An 18430-nucleotide genomic window follows, 5' to 3' on the forward strand; every position below is an offset into this window, starting at 1 on the left:
CGCTGTGCCCTGCAGGGCACTCCTGGTGTGGGCAGCGAAGTCACACGGCCGAGGAGGAGGGTGGCCAGTGTGGCCATATTTGCTGCTCAGACCCCCACTGGGCACCTGCCTCGTGGTCTAGGGGGCCCTTCCGTCTCTGGCTCGGGCCAGACCCGGCCGGCCAGCCGTTCCGTGTTCACAGCCGTGGCGTGTGGAGAAGTCACGGGGAGATCTGTGCTGGGACTGGGGGTGACGAGTGGTCGTGTGTGGGTCCCCTCATTCTCCTTTCTCGCTGGGCAGGCGGCGTGACACAGCCCCCCTCCCTGAGTGGGTGCCTGCATGGTCCCTCCACAGGGGACTTCAGGGCCCACACCTTCCTGTGCAAAGGGACGTCAGGAAGGAGCTTTACTGGAGGGGGTGGCTGAGGATGGGGGGGTCTTGCTGCTCCACCCCCTCCCTCCTCCCCTTTGGAGGTGCATTCTGGGAGCCCAGGCTCCAGCCAGCCCCTCTCCAGGGGCCCTGTGAGGACCACATGGCCTTCAGTGACCTGGAGGGACAGTGCCACATGACCTTCAGTGACCTGGAGGGACAGTGCTACAGCTGCCCAAGCTCCCTACTGGGGCCACTTCCTGAGCAGCTCGACCACCCACCTGACCACCCACCTGACCATCCACCTCCCCCTGGGGAGCCGGCTGCCTGAGCAGAGACGGTTCCCGTTCTCCCAGAAGAGGGAGGAGGGCCGTGTGGGCGGAGGCCCCTGGGGCTGTCGGAGGAGAAGCAGAGACTCTGCCTGTGGCAGCAGGCTGGTGGGAGGGGCTGGCGCTGTCTGCCCGCGGGCTCAGTGTCCCTCGTTTGCAGGCAAACGTCCCTCCCGGCTGAGGACGCAGGGCTCTGAGAGCAGGAGGCAGCAGCCCCCGTCCCTCCCCACACGGGGCCCAAGGGAGCCTCCAGCGGACAGGAGTGTCCCAAGAGAGGCCTCTGACCCGTGCCCGCGCACGGGCGCCTCAGGGCAGGGCTGCACTCTGGTGAGACCCCTGTGCTCCTCGGGGGGCTCAGAACTTGAAGCAGAGCCAGTCCTGAGGACGACGCTGTGGACACCGTCCAGGAGGGGGCTCCCGCCAGGGGACCGGGGTGACAGAGCAGCCCAGCTGAGCGGACAGGAAACAGCCTCACGGGAGCTGCTGGGCTGACCCTCCAGGCAGCTCGTCAGCGGCAGGCAGAAGCGCAGGTGCACCGGCCCTGGTTAACGAGGCGTCTCCACGGGGCCAGGCTGCCATTCTCACACTGCGCGTCCAGAGGGGGCAGCGGGCGCTCGGTGCTGGGGTGCGGTTAGCACGAGCGGGAGGAGCCGGGTGGCCCTGGCGGTGGACACGCCTGTGTAAAGTCGCCTCCGCTCCCCGGAGACCAGGTGCCTGGCAGCTGCGGGGGCCGAGGGCCGGCACATCCCAGAAGCAGCCAGAGCAGCAGCCCCTGCCCCAGGCTTCGGCACCTGCTCCGGGGGGAGGGGGGGAGGACTGGGCCCCGTGCAGCAGAGGCAGCTCTGGGCCTGGGGCCGGGCACACGGGACGAGCCCAGAGTGTCTCCTGGGGACGGGGGCACACGGGACGAGCCCAGAGCGTCTCCTGGGGACGGGGGCACACCGGACGAGCCCAGAGCGTCTCCTGGGGGCACACGGGACGAGCCCAGAGCGTCTCCTGGGGCCAGGCACACGGGACCAGCCCAGAGCGTCTCCTGGGGACGGGGGCACACGGGACGAGCCCAGAGCGTCTCCTGGGGACGGGGGCACACGGGACCAGCCCAGAGCGTCTCCTGGGGACGGGGGCACACGGGACCAGCCCAGAGCGTCTCCTGGGGACGGGGGCACACGGGACCAGCCCAGAGCGTCTCCTGGGGACGGGGGCACACGGGACCAGCCCAGAGCGTCTCCTGGGGACGGGGGCACACGGGACCAGCCCAGAGCGTCTCCTGGGGACGGGGGCACACGGGACCAGCCCAGAGCACACACCAGGGGTGGGCATGCCGGAGGGGCGTACGAGCCCCTGAAATAGCCCCCAGGGGTCAGAGCAACAAGACCAGTCGTACTGATTAACAGCGGGAGCACAGACCAGCTCTCCATAGTCAGTACCGGTGTCAGTATGGGGTTGACCAGACAGCTGGGCAGAGGAGACGGGTCCCCGTTAGAAGCTCAAGCAGTAGATGCAGACACTCCGCCCTGCTTGCCGTGGTCCACACACAGTGATGTCCTTCCACGGGCCAGCGTGCCCTCGGGGCGACGTGGGGAGAAGCGCGATGCCCCTCTGGGGTCTCCCCCATGCCCACACCCCTCCCCCCCGTGACCAGGGCAGGGACACCAGGCAGATCCCAGTAGAGACCTTTTCCAGGACACCTGGGCAGCCGCCCTTCACTGCCAGGGTCATCCGAAATGAGGGACGTCTCAGGAACCGCCATGGCCTGTGGAGCATTGGGGGACCCCGGGCAGACCGGAGCATCGGGGACCCCGGGAACGTGAAGGAGCATTGGGGGACCCCGGGCAGACCGGAGCATCGGGGGACCCCGGGAACGTGAAGGAGCATTGGGGGACCCCGGGCAGACCGGAGCATCGGGGGACCCGGGAACGTGAAGGAGCATTGGGGGACCCCGGGAACGTGAAGGAGCATCGGGGGACCCCGGGAACGTGAAGGAGCATCGAGGGACCCCGGGAACGTGAAGGAGCATTGGGGGACCCGGGAACGTGAAGGAGCATTGGGGGACCCCGGGCAGACCGGAGCATCGGGGGACCCGGGAACGTGAAGGAGTGTGGCAGCACGGGCCTGTGAGGGCGCCACCGTGCCGTGGGAGTGCAGCCACGAGGAGGGCCGGCCGTGTCTTCCGGTTCTGCACCATGCTGTTTGTAATGCACAGCCGCGAGCCGGGTGCTGAGAGGCCCGGCGAGAGGGCCCAGTCGTCTGCAGGAGCCCCAGGTCAAGGGAGGGTTTGCCCGGAGTGATGAAAAGATGCCCATCACGACCATGTCTCCATTTGGTCGTTAGAACCTAGGGAGGGACTGTGAGCCGCAGATCAACAACGTGCCAGAGGCGTGCGGGGTGGGTCTTGTCCTTGTCACCTCCCCCGTCCACTCCTGGAGACTCCGGGCGGTCAGTGAGGGCCCCATGGCTCCCAGGTGGGCCGCACGCGTGGCTGGGGGAGAGCTGGGCTGGCCAGCGTGGCCACGAGAGGCCCTGATGCACGCTCAGCATCCGGGCGTCGAAGGTGCCCCTGCTCTCGCCCATCGGCTTCCCCCATGTCCCTGTGCTGACCTCCTGCCCCGTGTCCCTGTGCTGACCTCCTGCCCCGTGTCCCTGTGCTGACCTCCTACCCTGTGTCCCTGTGCTGACCTCCTGCCCCGTGGCCCTGTGCTGACCTCCTGCCCTGTGTCCCTGTGCTGACCTCCTGCCCTGTGGCCCTGTGCTGACCTCCTGCCCTGTGGCCCTGTGCTGACCTCCTGCCCTGTGCTGACCTCCTGCCCCGTGTCCCTGTGCTGACCTCCTGCCCTGTGGCCCTGTGCTGACCTCCTGCCCCGTGTCCCCGTGCTGACCTCCTGCCCTGTGCTGACCTCCTGCCCCGTGTCCCTGTGCTGACCTCCTGCCCTGTGTCCCTGTGCTGACCTCCTGCCCTGTGTCCCCGTGCTGACCTCCTGCCCTGTGCTGACCTCCTGCCCCGTGTCCCTGTGCTGACCTCCTGCCCTGTGGCCCTGTGCTGACCTCCTGCCCCGTGTCCCTGTGCTGACCTCCTGCCCCGTGTCCCTGTGCTGACCTCCTGCCCTGTGGCCCTGTGCTGACCTCCTGCCCCGTGTCCCCGTGCTGACCTCCTGCCCTGTGCTGACCTCCTGCCCTGTGTCCCTGTGCTGACCTCCTGCCCTGTGGCCCTGTGCTGACCTCCTGCCCCGTGTCCCTGTGCTGACCTCCTGCCCTGTGTCCCTGTGCTGACCTCCTGCCCTGTGTCCCTGTGCTGACCTCCTGCCCTGTGTCCCTGTGCTGACCTCCTGCCCTGTGTCCCCGTGCTGACCTCCTGCCCTGTGCCCCTGCAGGGGGACTACGACCAGAGCAAGACCAAAGTGCTGCACATGAGTGTGAACCCGGCCCGGGAGGCGCAGCAGAGCCTCCGCCAGGACCAGGCCCGGCTGCAGGAGGAGTGTGAGCGTCTGCGGAAGCTGGTGTGCGCCCTGGAGAGAGGCGGCCCCGCGCCCGCCGGCCTGGAGGCCCCGGCTCTGCCCTCGTCCAAGGAGGTGGCAGGTAGGCCCCGCCCTGTCCCTGACGGCCACTGGCCGGAGTCTGCTCAGAAGAGCGCGCGCCCCACCCACAGGCCCTGTCCAGCCTCCACTGTGGACCCTGGAGGCCAGCCTGCCCTGCCACACTGCCACACCCGTCGTCCTGTGGCCAGGAGCGGTGGGGCGTGCCGGGGCCTGAGCCCCGGGCCGAGGGTCAGAGGTGATGCTGGGACAGATGGTGACCGTGTGAAAACGTGGGCAGCTCTCTGACAGGTGCATCAAGAGTGTGATGGTGCTGACGGTGCCCCACGGAGGGGGTGGGGAGCGGAGGGGGCTGCAGGGGACCCACCCGCTGAGGACAGCTGCTGTGCGGAATAGGAGGCGGTGCACCAGGCTCCCTGCCGGCTCGCTGGGACCACTCGGGCACCGGGGGCCGGGCAGCCACCACCCTCACTGCCTGTGCCCTCACTGCTGGGCGGGAGCAGCTCGTCCTGAGGTGTTCTGGGTCTCGGACAGGACTTGCTGCACCGTCCTTGCCGAGGGCCCCTGGACCGGCAGGAACCTGAAGCCTCAGCCCCCAGCCGCCTCCTGGCTCTTACGTGGCTCCCTGCCTCATCCCGGCTGGGCCAGAGAGATTACTAATTGCAGTTTAATTAGGTAATGCATTAATATTGAAATAATCTAGTCTTCTCAGAGAGACCCTTTGAAGGTGACTGAGTTTGTCAGTGACTGTGGGCACAGCTGGTGCTAAGGTGCTGGGCTCCCCGCCAGCCCCCTCCTCTGCCCTGGGGGGAGGATGCCATGAAGGCCTGGTACAGGGCAGGCCCTGGGCGCACGCGCTCTGAGCGGCAGGGCGGGAGAGGCCTGTGGGAGGGGCCTGTGGGAGGGGCCTGGCCGCCCCTTGCTGGAGCCAGCCGCTCTCGGTTGGCACTCACTCTGGCACTCACTCGGGAGGAAGGAGTGTCCTAGCCACGGGTCACGTGTGAGTGCACTGAGGTTCCGCACGGCTCACGCCACCTGGTCTGGCTGCCCAGGGTTCAGAGACTGTTGTCACAGTTAGATGGGGGCTGTGCTCTGACCACTTTGGGTCCTTGGGGGCAGGTGAGAACCCCGCCCGGCCCCCCAGCCTGCAGCAAGGACCAGCCCTGCCCTGCACTTCCCCGGAACCTTCTCAGCTGAAGGGGAGGCCTCAGGAGGAGCTAAGAGGCATCTGACCACTGCAGGGAGGTGGACAGGAGGGACCAAGGTCAGACTTCTGGCCCCCGGCCACCATCCTCTGTGCCCCATTCCCGTGAGCTGTCCCCTCTTCCCAGTGGCCCTGGGAGCAGCAGGCAGCTGTCCCAGCCTGGGGCTTCTCACCCCTCCTCCCCCACAGAGCGCTTGTCTGTGCCCCTCCCAGGCCGCCCAGCAGGAGGGTGCAGGTGACATTGGTGTGTTTGGAGCAGCTTCCAGGTTGGCCCCTGAGCTCTGCAGGTGCCCTGCCCCCAGCCAGACAGAGCAGCTCGTATGGGCAGTCAGGGCTGTGGATGCCGGCCGCACACAAGGGGAAATGCCCTTTGGTCGGGCAGCAGCAGAGGAGAGGGTTTGTGCCCTGTTGGGGGAGGTAGGACTTCTCTGTGCTGGCGGCCCTGGCCCGCGGCCCTGGATGGGAGCGTGCTGGACCCAAGCACCGAGGTCTCCGAGGACCAGTGCCAGACCCAGCCAGAGTCCAGAGCCCTCCCGCCCTGCCCGCACATGCTGTCGCTGGCCCGGGATGAAGAGGGAGAGGCGTCTCACCCGCGTTCTGGTGGCCTTGGCATCTGCGCCTTCCCTGAAGGGAAAGGAAACAATTTTCGGAAGATCCAAGATGGGGAGTAGCCAGGGGCTCACAGACCAGGTGGGTCCCTCCAGGAAGGGGCCCAGGGCCCGACGGGCACCGAGGGCACACACGTGGGCCGGACCTGGAGACAGTGCGGAGGCCCAGGTGCCCTGATGCCAAACGCTGAGCACCCGGCACCGGAGGCTGGGTAGGTTCCGTGCTAACTTCAGAACGTTTCAGGGGGTGACCGCCCAGGTGTGGGGCTGCCGATTGCGTGGTTGGTGTGCACTTAGCCCTGCCCAAGTGGCCACGCCGCTCTAGACTGACCGCCCACGACGCCAGCGCTGGCGCCCGGTTTGTGTCCCGGTCACTCCAGTGTGTAGCGGGATCTCCCTGACGTGTTAGGTGTCCACCGTCTTCTGCTGCCCGTCCACCGTCCCCGCGTCCTCTCGGGCGGAGTCGGTTCCAGTTTTTGCCATTTTTCAGTTGGATGCATTCTTTAATCCTCTGAGTAGTACGAACATTCATGTACATCTCGTGCCTCCTGACCACCCAGAGCACGCTCGTACAAAAATTTTATTTTAAAAATGTGTAAGGCAGCATTAAAAAACGGCAAATACAAAAGGCAAATGTATGTTCTTCTTGTTTCCATAAGTTGGTTATCATACAAACATAGTTTTAAGTGAATAAAACTGGAACCAGAGCTAATTTCATTTTTTTTTATTATTATTATTATTATTATTTTGTATTTTTCTGAAGCTGGAAATGGGGAGAGACAGTCAGACAGGCTCCCGCATGCGCCTGACCGGGATCCACCCGGCACGCCCACCAGGGGCTATGCTCTGCCCACCAGGGGGCGATGCTCTGCCCCTCCAGGGCGTCGCTTTGCCACGACCAGAGCCACTCTAGCGCCTGGGGCAGAGGCCAAGGAGCCATCCCCAGCGCCCAGGCCATCTTTGCTCCAATGGAGCCTTGGCTGCGGGAGGGGAAGAGAGAGACAGAGAGGAAGGAGGGGGGGTGTGGAGAAGCAAATGGGCGCTTCTCCTGTGTGCCCTGGCCGGGAATCGAACCCGGGTCCCCCGCACGCCAGGCCGACGCTCTACCGCTGAGCCTACCGGCCAGGGCCTAATTTCATTTTTTGAAAAAATAAAGTCCGCGGGTCAGCGAGCATGAAGAAACTCACTGCTCAGAGCGTTAATTCTGATGCCCTCTGATGACCGCTTTTTTTTTTATTGTGATCAGAGCTAAGAACTCGGCCCAACTCAAAGGTCAATGAATATACTTTTTTCATGTTTTCTACTACGTTTTTTAGTTTTACACTTAAAGCTGTGATCCACTTTGACTTAATTTTTGTATACAATATGAGCTATATGTTGAGGGTCTTTTTTTTTTCTTTTTTTTTCTTTTTGGGTTTTTCTTATGAATGTCCAGTGGTTCCAGCATCTTTTGTTAACAAGACCGTGTCACCTCCATCAGTTACCCCGGGTCCTTTCTCAGATAAGCTGACCGGTAGCGTGGTCCATTTCCACACCCACTCTCTGTTCCACGGATCCGAGTGTCTGCTCCTTCCAGGACCACCACCTGGTCTGGGCGCCACAGCCCGATAGAAAGTCCTAAAATCTGTCGCATAGTTCTTGCGACTTTATGCTTCCTTTTCAAAATCATAGACTCAGCTTGTCTGTGTCCACAAAAATCCTGCTGACCCCTTTATGGAATTCCTTTAAATCCATAGATGAGTTTGAGGAGAATCCATACCTCCAGCGTGGTGAGCCTTCCTGTCAAACACGATCTGTCTCTCCGTGGATTTAGGTCTTCTTCCGTCTCGTCAGCGTTTTGTGATTTTCAGCATGCACCATGTGTGCGGAAGTGTTCCTTTGTTTCTCACTTTGGAGTTATTTTAAGTGTTTGTTTGCTCTCAGTGTTTCCACTTGTTCTGTGCGTCTGTATATAGAAATAGGACTGGTCTTTGTGTTGGTCCCAGTGTTTCCACTTGTTCTGTGCTCTGTATATAGAAATAGGACTGGTCTTTGTGTTGGTCCCAGTGTTTCCACTTGTTCTGTGCGTCTATATATAGAAATAGGACTGGTCTTTGTGTTGGTCCCAGTGTTCCCACTCGTTCTGTGCTCTGTATATAGAAATAGGACTGGTCTTTGTGTTGGTCTCAGTGTTTCCACTTGTTCTGTGCTCTGTATATAGAAATAGGACTGGTCTTTGTGTTGGTCTCAGTGTTTCCACTTGTTCTGTGCTCTGTATATAGAAATAGGACTGGTCTTTGTGTTGGTCCCAGTGTTTCCACTTGTTCTGTACGTCTGTATATAGAAATAGGACTGGTCTTTGTGTTGGTCCCAGTGTTTCCACTCGTTCTCTGCTGTGTATATAGAAATAGGACTGGTCTTTGTGTTGGTCCCAGTGTTTCCACTTGTTCTGTGCGTCTGTATATAGAAATAGGACTGGTCTTTGTGTTGGTCCCAGTGTTTCCACTTGTTCTGTGCGTCTGTATATAGAAATAGGACTGGTCTTTGTGTTGGTCCCAGTGTTTCCACTTGTTCTGTGCGTCTATATATAGAAATAGGACTGGTCTTTGTGTTGGTCTCAGTGTTTCCACTTGTTCTGTGCTCTGTATATAGAAATAGGACTGGTCTTTGTGTTGGTCCCAGTGTTTCCACTTGTTCTGTGCTCTGTATATAGAAATAGGACTGGTCTTTGTGTTGGTCCCAGTGTTTCCACTTGTTCTGTGCGTCTGTATATAGAAATAGGGCTGGTCTTTGTGTTGGTCCCAGTGTTTCCACTCGTTCTGTGCTCTGTATATAGAAATAGGACTGGTCTTTGTGTTGGTCTCAGTGTTTCCACTTGTTCTGTGCTCTGTATATAGAAATAGGACTGGTCTTTGTGTTGGTCCCAGTGTTTCCACTTGTTCTGTACGTCTGTATATAGAAATAGGACTGGTCTTTGTGTTGGTCCCAGTGTTTCCACTCGTTCTCTGCTGTGTATATAGAAATAGGACTGGTCTTTGTGTTGGTCCCAGTGTTTCCACTTGTTCTGTGCGTCTGTATATAGAAATAGGGCTGGTCTTTGTGTTGGTCCCAGTGTTTCCACTTGTTCTGTGCGTCTGTATATAGAAATAGGACTGGTCTTTGTGTTGGTCCCAGTGTTTCCACTTGTTCTGTGCGTCTATATATAGAAATAGGACTGGTCTTTGTGTTGGTCTCAGTGTTTCCACTTGTTCTGTGCTCTGTATATAGAAATAGGACTGGTCTTTGTGTTGGTCTCAGTGTTTCCACTTGTTCTGTGCGTCTGTATATAGAAATAGGACTGGTCTTTGTGTTGGTCTCAGTGTTTCCACTTGTTCTGTGCTCTGTATATAGAAATAGGACTGGTCTTTGTGTTGGTCCCAGTGTTTCCACTTGTTCTGTGCGTCTGTATATAGAAATAGGGCTGGTCTTTGTGTTGGTCCCAGTGTTTCCACTTGTTCTGTGCGTCTATATATAGAAATAGGACTGGTCTTTTTGTTGGTCCCTTCTCCTGTGATCTTGCTGAACGCGCTTATTAGTGCTGGGACGGTTTCATTTGTTTTCGTTATTCTTGGTAATCATGTCATCTGTGAATAGGGACTGTTCTACTCATTCCTTTAAAACTGATGCCTTATGTTTCACAGTCTTGCCTGTTGTCCAGGCTGGGCATCCGTAGGGGGTTCAGCAGGAGGGGTGAGTGTTGCCATGTTCCTGTTCCTGACCTCAGGGGAAAGCTCTCAGTCTTCCACGTGACGTGTGCTGTCGGCATAGGTCATTAGTAGATAGTCCTTCATCAAGTTGAGGAAGTTCCCTTCTAGTCTTAGTTTGCTGAGAGTGTGGATCGTGTTGGTTGTTGGATTTCGTCAGATGTTTTCTCTGCACTGATTGATACGATCATGTGCTTTTTCTTCCTTAGCCTGTCAGCATGGTGGGCTATTTGTGTAAAGTTTCAATATTGTACCAGCCTTGCATTCCTGGATTCCGTTCCCCTTGGTTGGGGATACTCATCTTTCTATTTGTACGTGCGGCTGGACTCCCCTTGCTAATGCTCGTCAGAGACTTCTGTCTCTGCTCACAGGGGCTGTAGTCACCTTGTTCTGCTCTGGTCTGATTTGGGGTTGGCATAATGAGCGAAATGAGTTGGAAAACATTCCTTCCTCTTCTGTTTTCTGGAGAAGATTGTGTCCAGTTGATGTTTCTTCTCTGAATGTTTATAGAATTCCCTAGTGAAACCATTGGGTTTGTAGACTAGGATTGTGGGAGGTTTTTAATAAATACAGGTGCAATGCATATGTTGAACCCTAACCCCCGAGGAGATGGTGTTAGCAGGTGGGGCTTTTGGGAGGTGACAGGGTCGTGAGGGTGGGGTCCTACGAATGGGATCAGTGCCCTTTTTAAAGGGGCCCACGAGCCCCTTGCACCTTCAGCCATGTGAGGACACAGCTGTCTGAATCAGGAAGAGGGTCCTTACCAGACACCCAAACCGCCAGCTCCTTGATCTTGGATGTCCAGCCTCCAGAACTGTGGGACATAAAATGTCTGTTGTTTGTAAGCCACCCTCTGTGGTGTTCTATCATAGCAGCCCGGCTGGACTAAGACAATGCGAATGTCGGGGCATCTTTTATCTTGGGTGAATTCTGGTAGTTTGTGTGTTTTTGAGGAATTGGTCCTTTGTGTCTAAATTGTCAGATTTATGGGATAGAATTGTTTGCGCTATTATTAATTTTATAATCTCTGCTGAGTCTGTATCAATACCCCCTCTTTTCTCCTGATTTTGGCAGTTTGTGTCTTTGCTCTTTTTTTCTTTTTCAGCGTTGCTAGAGATTTATCTATTTCATCAGTCTTTTCAAAGACCTAGCTTTTGGTGTGGTTGATTTTTCAGTATTGTTATTCTGGTTTCAGTTGTACTGATTATTTCTTTTTTTTTCTTATTTTCTTCTGCTTGCTCTGGCTTTATCCTGCTCTTCTCTTTCTAGTTTCTTAAAGTCAAAGGATGGATTGCTGAACTTGAGATCATTTTCTAATATAAGCATTTTTATGCTATAAATTTTCCTCTGAGTACTGTTTTAGCTGCATCCCACAAATTTTGATGTTATATTTTTATTTTTGTTCACATCAAAGTTATTAAATTTCCTCTATGAAATACACATTATTTAAATGTATATTTTTAATTTTGAAGTGTTTGAGGATTTTCCAAGTAGCTTTCTGTTAGTGATTTCTTGTTAATTCCATTATTTTCAGAGAACATCTTTATATAATTTCAAATTTTTTAATTTAAGATTTGTGTGATGGTCAAGATCATGAGCTGCCTTAGTAAATGTCCCATGTGCAACTGATAAGAACGTGTATTATGTCTTTTAATGGGTGTTTCAGGCCATTTATATTTAGTGTAATTTTCATACACTTGAATTTAGGTCTACCTTTTGTGACGTTTTGTTTGCCCTCTTTGTATTTTATTTTCATTTTCCATTTCCTGCCTATTTTCAGATTAGCCAAACAAGTTCTGGTATTGCATTTTGATTTATCTTATTTTTTATTGTATCTCTTCAGATACTTTTTAAAGTGATTTCTCTAGAGGGGTTATAATATACTACATACTTTTCACGGAGCACTTAAAATGAACATTTTACTGCTTAAGGTGATCACATCTTATCACGAAACAGGCTCCTCACCACCACCACCACTATCACCACGACCCCATGTGGTCGTCATAGGTATCGAAAATCCCACAGAAAGTTGTTACAATTGTTGCTTTTGCCTGACAAACATAGTTTAAGGGACAAAGAGGGAAGATAGTCCATGGTTTTCACCTCGACCTTTAGCCTCCTGGGCTCGCCTTGGTCCCCGGGGCTCCAGGTTGCCTGCATCACTCCCTCTGCCCACGGCTTCCCTCTCGTCCGTCAGGGTCCCTGTGCTGTGATGGGGTCGCCTTCCTTCCGCTGGCGCAGTCTTCCTTTTGTCCTCACTGCCGGAGGACATCTTTGCTGGATGCGGGGCTCCTGACCAGCAGCTCTTTTCTCTTAGCACTTTTCAGTGGACGTGGTTTCCCGCCCGTCTGGCCTCCGTGGTTTCTGATGAGCTAGTCGTCCTCAGTCATTCAATAGCTCCCCTCACGCAAAAGACAGAGGTGGCCGGGAAACGGTACCTGCAAGTTAAAGCGCAGGGGTGGGGGAGGCCCTGCCTGCAGACACACGGTCGGTTGGGCAGGCGGGCTTCAGGTCTGTGGCTGTGACGCCTGCGGCAGCAGCGGCACAGGGGCGGGGGCCACGCAGTGCTTCCTACAGTCCAGTGTCAGGGCCCGAGTCCTGTGTGCGAGCAGACCAGGACAGGCGGGGTTCCTACTGGAGCACCTGACAGGTCTGACGTCTCCGTCCCCTTGGGTTTGGTGGCTCTGGGCTGTGTCTTTCCCGACAGGTTTGTGTTCCTGGTTCAGCGGGTGTTGCTTCATGTTGGGTTGTGTTCTGGAGACTTTGCGTATCGTGTCACGAGAGTCGACGTGTGTTTGAAATTCCGTGAGACTGTTGATCGGGTGGTTGATCGGCTTCAGCGGGGGGTTCCTACTGCCGCCTGGAGCTGGTGCTGTGCTGGCCTCCTGTGCCGTGACCCCCGACTGCCGTGACCTCCCTGCCGTGACCTCCGACTGCCGTGACCTCCCCTGCCATGACCTCCGGCTGCCACAGCCCTTGTGCGCTGTTTGGGGTCAGAGCCCCACAAGCCCAGCTCAGAGGGATGTTTAGGGGTGCACACATAACATCACTGTTTAGGCACGTCCCCCGGAATTCCCTCTTCCTGAGCTCGCCAACATTTTTCCGTTCCCTGAGGGCCCTTCACAGACTCCGGCCGGAAACCTAGAGTTTGCTTACCCTGCTGTCCATGCACCGCATCCCAGGCCACCAGCGGCTGGGGCACCAGGCGGAGGGCACAGGATCCAGCCTGCTGTCTGAGGGGCACAGCTCCACGGGTCAGAGAGAAGCCCCTCCTGGGTCTCTGGGCACCCGTCCAGCTGCACTGCAGCCCCTGGGATCCCCTGGGTGCTGGACAGAAGAGGACAGAGAAAAGGAGAAAAGCGGAATATCTGTTAACCCTTTCCTGGCTCAGAAGCGAGGGCCTCTCGACACTGTCCAGGGGTCAGGAGCCTTTGCCCCTGGCTGGCCGGATCTTGAGTCCAAACAACAGCAACAAACCTCAGGAAACAGACCGGGAGCTGTGAAGTCCCCAGGCCCCACGACTATTAAATACACGGGGTCCGCAACCAGAGAGCCCCCAGAAGAGACTGCGGGCAGACGCTCTCCCTGCGTCTCCCACCAGGCACGGGAGGAAACCTTCCAGCTCTGCCACCGCTGCACGGAGTCGGGACGGGACGTCTCACCCCATTTCTGAAGCTAACAGGACCCTAATTTCAAAGCCAATGGCAAAGCAGCAGAACAAGCCCAGGAGGCATTACTGCTGTATTTATTCCAGGAACGCAAGCCTGGTTCAGCGTCCACATACCAGTCGATGCGATCAAGCGCAGCCTCATGATCGAGTCAGTGGAGGGAGTAAAAGCATTTGTGAGACTCAGCGCCCACAGAAACTCTCAGCAACCGGGAGCAGGAGGCCCTGCCCCCACCCGTGAACAGCACCGGGGACACCCTCTGTGCCATCGGGCCTGCTGGGGGAGGCAGGCTGCTCCCCGGGAAAGGAAGAGACACTCTCGCTCGGCCCGCATCAGCACCGGGAGTCCTGGTCAGGCGGGGGCGGGGCGGCACGCAGAAGGCGCACGAGTGAGCACGTGGGGGACCCCAGCATTGACTTCTGTGTCGCTCTTGTGTCCTGCAGCCTGGTGTAAATCTCACCAAACACAGAAGTTCTGTGTCCCGGCAACGACAGGCACTGAGGCCGGGGGCAGAGGAGAGGGAGGTGGGCACAGGGAGTGAGTGCCCCTCGCGTGGGCACAGGGAGCGAGTGCCCCTCGTGTGGGCACAGGGAGCGGGCGCCCCTCGTGTGGGCACAGGGAGTGAATGCCCCTCGCGGGGGCACAGGGAGCGAGCGCCCCTCGTGTGGGCACAGGGAGCGGGTGCCCCTCGTGGGGGCACAGGGAGTGAGTGCCCCTCGCGTGGGCACAAGGAATGGGTGCCCCTCGTGTGGGCACAGGGAGTGAATGCCCCTCGCGGGGGCACAGGGAGCGAGCGCCCCTCGTGTGGGCACAGGGAGTGGGTGCCCCTCGTGGGGGCACAGGGAGCGAACGCCCCTCGCGTGGGCACAGGGAGTGAATGCCCCTCGCGTGGGCACAGGGAGTGAGCGCCCCTCGCGGGGGCACAGGGAGCGAACGCCCCTCGTGTGGGCACAGGGAGTGAATGCCCCTCGCGTGGGCACAGGGAGTGGGCGCCCCTCGCGTGGGCACAGGGAGTGGGCGCCCCTCGCGTGGGCACAGGGAGTGGGCGCCCCTCGCGTGGGCACGGAGTGAGCGCCCCTCGCGTGGGCACAGGGAGCGGGTGCCCCTCGCGTGGGCGGTGCTGCAGCTCGCGTCCCCACCAGCCGCCTGTGTTGGTGGCTCTTCCTGGCCTGCCGTTCTGTGTCAGCGAGCACCTTCACGTCCTCACTTTTCTCAATGAGACTCGTGCATGGTGACAGCAGCTCCACTCGCCACTGAGAACGGTGGATAGCCCGGGGTCCTATACCTGGTGAGCGGGAAGCAGGCTGGTACCCCCAGCGAATCCCCCTCGGTGTTAAGATAACCGCCTCCTGGTGTGCCCGGCGACGTGGAAGGCCCCCAGAGCCGCTCTCCGGGGAGAAGGAGCCAGTCCCAGGGGTCCGTGTTGCAGGGCATTCTGGAAGGGGCCAAGGTGAGCATCAGGGGACAGAGTGGCGGCTGCAGGCATAGTGAGGCTGCCCCAGCACGTGGCAGGGAACTGTTCCCGGTGACGGTCGGTCCTGGATCGGGGTAGAGGGACTGTCGGGCCTGCGCTAACCCTCACGGACACGGGCACCAAGAACTGTCCCTTGTACTCATGGTTTTTAAAAGTTTAAATGGTCCCTTGTTTTCATGTGTATTTTCCGATCACTCAGGCGGAGGAGTGTTTTATTTCCTCTTCTCAGAATCGCCTCGTTGTGACCACGGCTCCCTTGGTTCTGTTCGGTCTGTGTAGAAGCTTTTGGGTTTTCCTTATGCCGGTGTCTTTGTGTAGAAAGTTTTACCTGTTTTTTGAATCTCATCTGTTAATTCTATTGCTTTTTTAAGCTTAGAAGGTTCTTTAGTGGTTTGATGATAATTCTATCTTCTTTGAGATTTTTCAGCCCTTTCTCTTTACTGTTTAAAGATTTAATCTACTTGGAAGTCGCTCTGATGTGGTGGCACAGGGTCAAGTGCCAGCCCACCGTCACCCAGACCAGGCAGTCACCCTTGTGCCATTTATCAAGTGACCCTGCTTCTCCCTCTCATCTGTTAACATGCCCTTATCTCTGTTACATAATTGGACTGTGTTCATATTTGGGGGGCTTTTTACTTCATTTATTAGTGCCGTATCTTTCATAATTTTAACTTGAAAACGTTTCCATGTCTGCTAGAGCGGGCGTTCTTCTTCTTTTTACTTACAGATCTCCTTACGTATTTATTATTCTGAGTGAATCACTTTGTCAAGTTCAGGAAAAGGCCGTTGAGGTTTTCTGCACTGCTGTTACACTAAGGAGATAAATTATTTGGTAGACGAATTTCCACCTCCCCAGCCTGTGTGTCTGGAGAGGGGCGGGCGAGCCTGTGGGCGGGTGAGGGGCCCCGGCACCGGCTTACGGGGCAGGGACCCTCTCAGTGGGCGGGTGAGGGGCCCCGGCACCGGCTTACGGGGCAGGGACCCTCTCAGGACGAGTGAGGCCACCCTGCAGGGGCGTGGTCCAGGAAGCACTGCCCTCCCGTCCCTGCCCCCACGGCCACCGTCCGCTGCGGGGCTGGCGTCCACTCACCTTCCTGTTGGGTGCTACTGGCCTCTGGCCTGTCAGTGCTCCTGGGGTGGCCTCCACGTGCGAGCTGGGGGCCGGGACGCGTCTGTGCTGTCCCTCTGCACCACAAGTCCTCAGCGATGCCCGTGACAGCCCCTGGCCCTGGCCTGTGCCCTTGTGAGGCCCGCCGGTGTCCTTCCCAGGCTGCGGGCCCGAGGGGCTCTGCCTCCTCCGTGTCGTCATTGCGGGGGCCGCTCTGCAGCCTCGTCTCAGCTGCCCCAGGGCGCCGGGGCGGGTGTGAGTGGGCCCCCCAGCCTCTGGGCACCCCCAGCCTCGGGCGCTCTCTGTCCGGGGCGACTCTGGTCCAGTGGGCGGGGCCGGACAAGCCCGTGCAGGCAGCGTGTCCCTTGCCCATCAGGTGTCCTGACTCCAGGAGCCTCAGCGCCTGGCCGTGAGCTCGGGCCAGGCAGGGCTGGCTCCACGCGTCCTGCTCCTGGGCAGCTGTGTGACCTTGGTCCCCTCAGCTCTGACACCAGGCTAACCCCCAGCGCCCGCGGGGTGTAGGGTGTACACTCTGGTGCAGTAACGGTGACACAGCCGTCGTCGTCAGCCTGGGTCTGGACCCTCCGGGAGCCGGCCGGTCACAGCGGAGCCTCTCTGCTGGGTGGTCACGCCTGACGGCGGGATGGGTCACCCTTCACCAGCAGGCCCAGCCCTAGGAAGGGGCGAGGGGCCAACAGCGTCCTGCAGTGGAAGTCACTGGGCGGCCCGAGGGTCCCAGGACCTGCGTACAAGTTCTGCTCTCCACCTACTGAGTAAGCGCCCAGGCAGGGCTCGTCCTCCCGAACCTCAGCTTTCTCGTCTGAGAAGTGGGGCCATCTGTGAAGCCAGGCCCCCAGGGCAGCCACTGTGAGGGCCCCGCTGGCACGGAGGGACGCGGGAGGAGCGCATTGGTGATCGGGAGCCTTCTCCTGAGCCCGGATGCCCCAGGCCGGGGCGGAGCAGTGGCCCTGGGCTCTCGTCTGCCCCCGCCTCGCCGCACCACTGAGGGCAGCCCAGTCTCGGTGGCTCAGGCTGAGGGCAGCCCAGTCTCGGTGGCTCAGGCTGAGGGCAGCCCCGTCTCGGTGGCTCAGGCTGAGGGCAGCCCCGTCTCGGTGGCTCAGGCTGAGGGCAGCCCAGTCGCGGTGGCTCAGGCTGAGGGCAGCCCCGTCTCGGTGGCTCAGGCAGGGACAGCAACCTCGGGTCAGGTCCACGTGCCAGGGGACATTGTCCCACCCTCTTGGGCTACTTCCAAAGGGCTTTGCTGGACACTGGCTGGCACTTTAGTCACTATGCCGACTGCTCTCTCTCCCCACTGTCTGTCCTGGCGTCAGGTGATGAAGGACCACACCGTCAGCCAGGTGTCTAACAGGGGCTGTAAAGAAGTCATGTAACTGAATCGCTGGGCGGGCAGGTGGCGAGGCAGAGGCCGGGCGAGCCTGCCCCGTGTTCTGCCAGCTCTGCCCCGGGCACACAAGAGCCCAGGTGGCCCTGGTGCTGCAGCTCGCACCTGCTGTGTCCTGGGCCCAGCCGGGGCCTTCGCTCTGTCTGCTGGGCAGGGCCGGATGCCGTCCAGGGGCCACACCTCATCCCTCTCCCCAGTCTTTCTCTCCTCTGCTCTGGGGACAGGCTGGTGGAAAGACTGTGGCCCCGCCAGGGCCACCTGCTGGGGAACGGGCGGCCGGGTGGCCGTGCTCTGCAGTAAACGGCGGCCTCAGCACCCCAACCGCCGGCACAGGATGCCCTGCTGGCAGCGTCTGCAGAGGAGCGGGGTCTGCAGGGTCTCCGCGCCTCTCCGTCGACTGCCCAGCTCCCTGCTGACCCCTCCACCCGCGTGTCTCATGCCTGCAGAGCTAGCGTGGTCCCAGCTGAACCCCCAGAGCCAGGCCCCGCGGCAGAGCTGTCAGGAGGGCCGGAATCCGGCACGCTGACCACACCCGGTGCTGACGAGGACGCGGAGCAGCAGGAGCTCCGGTCACCGCTGGTGGGGGTGCAGGCGTTGCGGCCACTTCAGAGGACGGTGTGTCGGTTTCTTACGAAACTAGAGACTGATCCCAGGGCCCAGCTAGTTGAACACTACAGACGCCTGCATGTGGATGTTTACAGAGGTGTGATTATAACCACCCGAACTGGGAAGCGTCTGAGAGTCCTCAGCAGGGGGACGGGAACACAAGCCGGTCGTCCAGGTGGAGCTTACCCAGCGCTGACACAAAATGAGCTGTCGAGTCCCGGAAAGCCAGGCCGAGCCTGACACGCGGCCAGCTGAGCCACAGGAGCCAGTCTGGGGAGGCTGCATGCTCTGCGAGTCCCTCTGTGACGCTCTGGAAGAGGGGGACCACTGGACAGTACACAGGTCAGGAGACCCGGGCCTGGTCAGTCACGTCAGTCAGTTAGAGCCTCGTCCTGAAACACCAAGGTCTGGGCGGGCAGACAGGAAGTGGC

The 18430-nt window shown here is 58.8% G+C and overlaps 1 protein-coding gene across 5 annotated transcripts in view; it reads left to right on the forward strand.

Moving 5' to 3' along the window:
- MAD1L1 (mitotic arrest deficient 1 like 1) overlaps positions 1-18430 on the forward strand; it is a 318931-nt gene that overhangs the window by 251456 nt on the left and 49045 nt on the right. For all 5 annotated transcript variants that reach the window (XM_066344271.1, XM_066344270.1, XM_066344272.1 and 2 more), the window contains one exon: positions 4046-4250. In XM_066344271.1, coding sequence (XP_066200368.1) covers positions 4046-4250 — 205 coding nt within the window. The remainder of the gene's footprint in view (positions 1-4045; positions 4251-18430) is intronic.

This window comes from Saccopteryx leptura, chromosome 6, assembly GCF_036850995.1.
Source record: "Saccopteryx leptura isolate mSacLep1 chromosome 6, mSacLep1_pri_phased_curated, whole genome shotgun sequence".
NCBI lineage: Eukaryota > Metazoa > Chordata > Mammalia > Chiroptera > Emballonuridae > Saccopteryx > Saccopteryx leptura.